Raw genomic sequence first — 5,000 nt, 5'->3', positions numbered from 1 at the left:
GCTGTTGGGAGGTAAAGCAGGCCAGGCGTGTAAGCGTCCACACAGCGGAGTGAAAAAGGCACAAGCAAACAGATGGACAGATGATGGAAAGAGAAAGAGAGGAGAGTACTTACTTCCCTGTTTATCCGAATCTAAGAGATCCCATATTTAAAAAGAACAACAAGAAAAAAGAGGGGTGACAGGAAGGGGAGGGGCAAAGGAAGGAAGATGCGTTGGTGGGGGGAGACAGAGAGGCTAATTAAAGTGACCAGAGAAGAAAAGCAGGTAAGAAAGGCTTGAGAAATTCGAGCCAGACCTGCAGGAGAGATGGCGATCACACAAAGCCTGTAAACTAGCTGCACGTTACACAAAGATTGCCCTCCACAGTCAACACAGTTTGAGGACCTCTTGACAGAATGACGTTTTTAATTAGCCGTCTAGCTAGCAGAGGCGCCCTGCAGAATTGCACTGCAGCATACGCTATGAAGACAACGTTTTGGCATACAATTTTTGCTTATTTCTCTCAAACCTTAAGGAAAAATACATTTTACTCTTAGAGTATTCTGTTCATATTCACAATAAAATCCACAAAAATATGTATGAACAGAAACTACATGTCCATCTTAGCTGTGACCATTATAGCATTCTTTCCAATCCTGTTAGTTATAGTGAATAAACCTGCGGTGACTGGCATAGTTCATTTTCATCACATACTATAAAAATGTCCTGTGTTCTACATACCACTTTTCCACTTAAGCCATGAGTGAATTTTACATTTTTCTCTTCATCTTCACAAAAAAGGATCAGAAATATAAGAACTGCATTTCCGTATGATAGACACTCCTTTCCGGCCTAAACTAATGCCATTAGCATTGAATGTGAACTTGAATGGTAGTAATGCATCGCTGTTGGATACAGACAGCCTTAGTCTCCTGACATCGTCTGACTCTGCCTTTTAAATCGCCGTGATAACCTGTTCGTTGAAGCAGGAGCACAGCAAGATGATGAACACAATGAAGAACGGTGAACCACAACAAAACCACCACAAAATGGCGGCTCTTTACATTTACCAGGATGTGTACGCTACCAGGACATATTAGTTTCAAAGCAGTCGCTGAATAATTCACAGTAGTTAATGCCGAATAATCAGCATAAATAAACAACAAGACAAGAACCCTGGTGTTTAAGAGTGTAAACACGTCCCTTCACTCTACAGGTTTTTGTCTGACTGACTGCTGGGCTCACTGGTGTAATGGTGGGAACAGCCAGCATCAGGAAGTTGCAAACGGGGATTGCAGTCTCGGAGTGGAGCGCACGGGGGAAGTTGTGGCGTAAACGAGGTCCGCCCGAGCCAGCCAGGAGACAGACGGATGCAGTTACTCGCGTCCCAACGAGGTGCAAAACCGCTGGATCTAGGTTTTTGGGCGTTTCCGCACAAACGCACCCAGGATGGAAATTCAGAACACGATTTCTTAGGGCCTCGGCGGCACCGTAGGCAGCGTGAATTTCCAGTGGGGACTGGGGAGGAACCGCCAGACATTCCTATACTGTATTCTCTCTCTCGTCGGGATCTAGCTACTATCTAGCTACTACCTCCTTTCCCTTTCCCTGGCTGTATGCACCCCCGCCCAAAACATGCGCCTGCTGCGAGGCGGACACAAGAAGCAGAACTCACGTCGATGTAGTTGGCGTTGACGTAGTCGGAACTGGGGTCAGCCAGGAGAGAGTGCAGCTTCACACGGTGCCGGTCGTCTGCAAGCCATCAAACATTCTCATTACAGACAGTCTGATGAATGTGCGGGGGCTGCTGTATACCGCAGTGTTGATTCTGAACAATACGGCGAAGTATATGCCCATTGTGTTTTCATTTTCGTGCTTTCTTAAGTAGTTGCTAAGCTACACATCTGGCAGTCCTTGGTACTAAAATTAGTTCAACTCAAAGTTAAGAAATATGGTGGACTGCCACACTCTTCATTAAGACCATGGAGACCTTAAGGCCTTATCCATTAACTCAGAGTCAAGGCAAAAGCAGGCTGAGAAGTCTTTCAAGGCCACACAAGTTCACAGACTTGAATTCTAAATGTTTCACTAAACCCCTACTCTCTTAGCTGTTCACTGTGACAGTGAAGTCACACTTTCTCTGGCTGTTCACTCTGAAGGCAATGAAGGGAACAGCCCTCTGCTCACTCAGACAGCATGAAGAACAGCAGCTCTCTTGGCTGTTCACCCTGACAGCACAAAGACTGTCAATGGGTGTTGGCTGTTCCCTTTGATAGAGCAAAGGGTTGCAGTTCTCTTGGCTGTTCACTTTGAGGGCATAAGAGGGTACCAGTTCTCTTGGCTGTTCACTTTGAGGGCATAAGAGGGTACCAGTTCTCTTGGCTGTTCACTTTGAGGGCATAAGAGGGTACCAGTTCTCTTGGCTGTTCACTTTGAGGGCATAAGAGGGTACCAGTTCTCTTAGCTGTTCACTTTGAGGGCATAAGAGGGTACCAGTTCTCTTAGCTGTTCACTTTGAGGGCATAAGAGGGTACCAGTTCTCTTGGCTGTTCAGGAACACTCACGGTCCAGCAGTGTATCTTGTCTGCCTTTGGTCTTGTCCTTCTTTTTCGTTACGTCCCATCCATCAAAAAAGCTCTGCACAAAAATAAATAAATAAATGAATGAATGGACATAAAAGGAGATTGTTTGCTGTTGGTGAGTGTACCAAGTTTAATGAGTCTGTCGGCTTTAATGCATGCAAAAGAACAAAATGTCTATTCTGTGCACACACGAGTGTTTCTTGCAACAGTATTTTCATTGACTTAACTTCAGGAAATGGCACACAATGTAAATGGACATTTGCACTAATACAACAAAACAAATAACACTGAACGACTGTCTGGACTTGAACACCTGCATGTAGAACATCTCCTGTTGTTCAGCTGGAACTCAGCTGCACTGTGAAGGGCGTCTGCTCTCCACCAGCAGGCTGTTGGCCACATCACTACTGCACTGTAAACCTAAACTAATATCTCATCAAGCAGTTGTCAAACGTCCTTTTTTCCCTCTTCGACTTCTGTCCTTTAATTAACTCGCCGTCAGCTGCACTCGGATCCTCCAGGCACACAGTGAGGAAGGAAGGGATTCTGGGAGTGTGCCCAGAGGCGTCGATCCACCCCCCACAAGCGCTAATTTCCCCCCGCGTGTTTCTTTGACCTCAGCTACGGCACAGCGCCCGGCGTTTGAGCCTCGAGAGCAGTGAGTGAGGAAGGGGCCCTGAGGACGGAGCAGCGGCCACGTGGCGGCCCCTACAGGCCCCGGAACCACTACAGGCTCGGAGGGCCGGAATCAGCTGTTCGGCTTTGCTGAAATGAGGGTGCTAATTCCTCGTCAAAAGCAGCAGGCGTGTGTGTGTGTGTGTGTGTGTGTGTGTGTGTGTGTGGTGAGTGTCTCTGCATCTTTGGTCAGGACATGGCCAGCATGCTGATGAGAGGATTACTTACGCGCCTGTGTCTCACTCAGATAATGCCACCTTTAATTCAACCCCCCCCCCCCCCCCACACACACACGCACACACACACACACACACACACACACATTTAGCAGTTTGTACTCTGGAGTTATAGCTTTTTGGACCAGGCTTTCCATCTCTCTCTCTCTCTCTCTCTCTCTCAGACTAGTTTTTCACAAAGCCCCCTCCTGTTACCTCCTATGCTGCACCAGAAACCCCTATGGAGTCTCCATTTCTCACTCCATCTCTGTACCTCCATATGTCGTGGCTTTCAGGGAGGCGCACCTCACTCCAGACGGCGCTCAGCAGGACATCCTCGTACGACTCATTCCCTATTTAATGTTCTGCCATCCAGTCCCACAGTCAACATTCTGCTCTGCGTCACTCCCTTTCCCTCATCTCCTCTGTTCCGCCAGACGCTGGATGAGACGCGATGTGCCCCCGCGGATCACGCTGTGCCGATCCAAAACCTGCGTCTGACAGGCGCTGTCTAAAGTAGCGGCTGCTCAAGGTGGCGTGTGGGGCTCTGAGCACGCCTGGAGGCTCTGCTACATGGGTGGTCTCCAACCCAGCAAGACTCCTCACAGACGGGATGAGAACCTTCACAGACCCCCACAAGAACATTCACAAACCCCCCACGAGAACCTTCACAGACTCGCACGAGAACCTTCATAGACCCCCTATGAGGACCTTCATAGACCCCCGCAAGAACCTTCGCTAACCCGTGTGAGAACCTCCACAGAACCCTCATGAGAATCTTCAGACCGAGAACCTTCACAGACCCCCATGAGACCCACACGTTCACGAGTGTGTGGCAGCTGAAGGAGGAAGTGAATGGGGATTAAGGCCTTTCACTTTCCAAAAACCAAAAAAAAACCCCATAATTTCATCTCATTGCAGTCTCGCTCTCGAAAAGACCAAAATCAAATGCAATTTATTAGACTGACTCCAGGCGCCCTGGTGCACTTTCAAACGCTGCCATATCTAAAACAACCCTAAAACTTTAAACGTCAAGATTTTTCATGAAGTATTTTCAAGTACATATATTACAGCTCAAGACTACTCGATTGCCTTTTAAGAGCAATTTCACTTCAGCTCTTAGACTTACTATAATGGATATCATTAATACAGGAATCAGTCAGCACGGTACAGGCTCCGAAGCCTCACCTCTAAGCCCCGCCCTCATCCCTATGGCCCCGCCCCCGCCCTCCCTCACCTCGTACTCCTGCTTGAAGCCGTAGCCCTCAGCCGTCTTCATCTGGTTGATGTGCTGCAGCAGGTCGGCCACACGCACGGCCGGTCGCAGCTGACCCGTGTGGTACGGGGAGCTCTTCCTCCGGCAGTAGCGTCGTGGGGACCCGCCCAGCAGACTGCTGGACTCGTTGACCGAGCACCGCTGCTCGGCTGGCCACACACACACACACACACACACCGGGTTAGCTTACACTTGCCGTAAGTCATGAAACAGCACAGCACAACACAGCATCACTTAAGGCTGCACAGAACAGAAGAGGATAGAATTACACTC

At 48.6% G+C, this 5,000-nt stretch overlaps 1 protein-coding gene across 5 annotated transcripts in view; it reads right to left on the bottom strand.

The window, feature by feature from the left end:
• ptprua (protein tyrosine phosphatase receptor type Ua) overlaps positions 1 to 5,000 on the bottom strand; it is a 155,832-nt gene that overhangs the window by 16,299 nt on the left and 134,533 nt on the right. For 4 of the 5 annotated variants that reach the window (XM_077009734.1, XM_077009732.1, XM_077009736.1 and 1 more), the window contains 4 exons: positions 4,689 to 4,876; positions 2,544 to 2,616; positions 1,655 to 1,731; positions 114 to 131 (listed from right to left, as the gene is read on the bottom strand). In XM_077009734.1, coding sequence (XP_076865849.1) covers positions 114 to 131; positions 1,655 to 1,731; positions 2,544 to 2,616; positions 4,689 to 4,876 — 356 coding nt within the window. The remainder of the gene's footprint in view (positions 1 to 113; positions 132 to 1,654; positions 1,732 to 2,543; positions 2,617 to 4,688; positions 4,877 to 5,000) is intronic. The other variant, XM_077009735.1, reaches the window with a different exon arrangement.

The sequence above is a fragment of the Brachyhypopomus gauderio genome, chromosome 6, assembly GCF_052324685.1.
Source record: "Brachyhypopomus gauderio isolate BG-103 chromosome 6, BGAUD_0.2, whole genome shotgun sequence".
NCBI classification, from domain to species: domain Eukaryota; kingdom Metazoa; phylum Chordata; class Actinopteri; order Gymnotiformes; family Hypopomidae; genus Brachyhypopomus; species Brachyhypopomus gauderio.
Note: the sequence above shows the minus strand (reverse complement) of the source record. Positions and strands in the feature narration are given on the sequence as shown.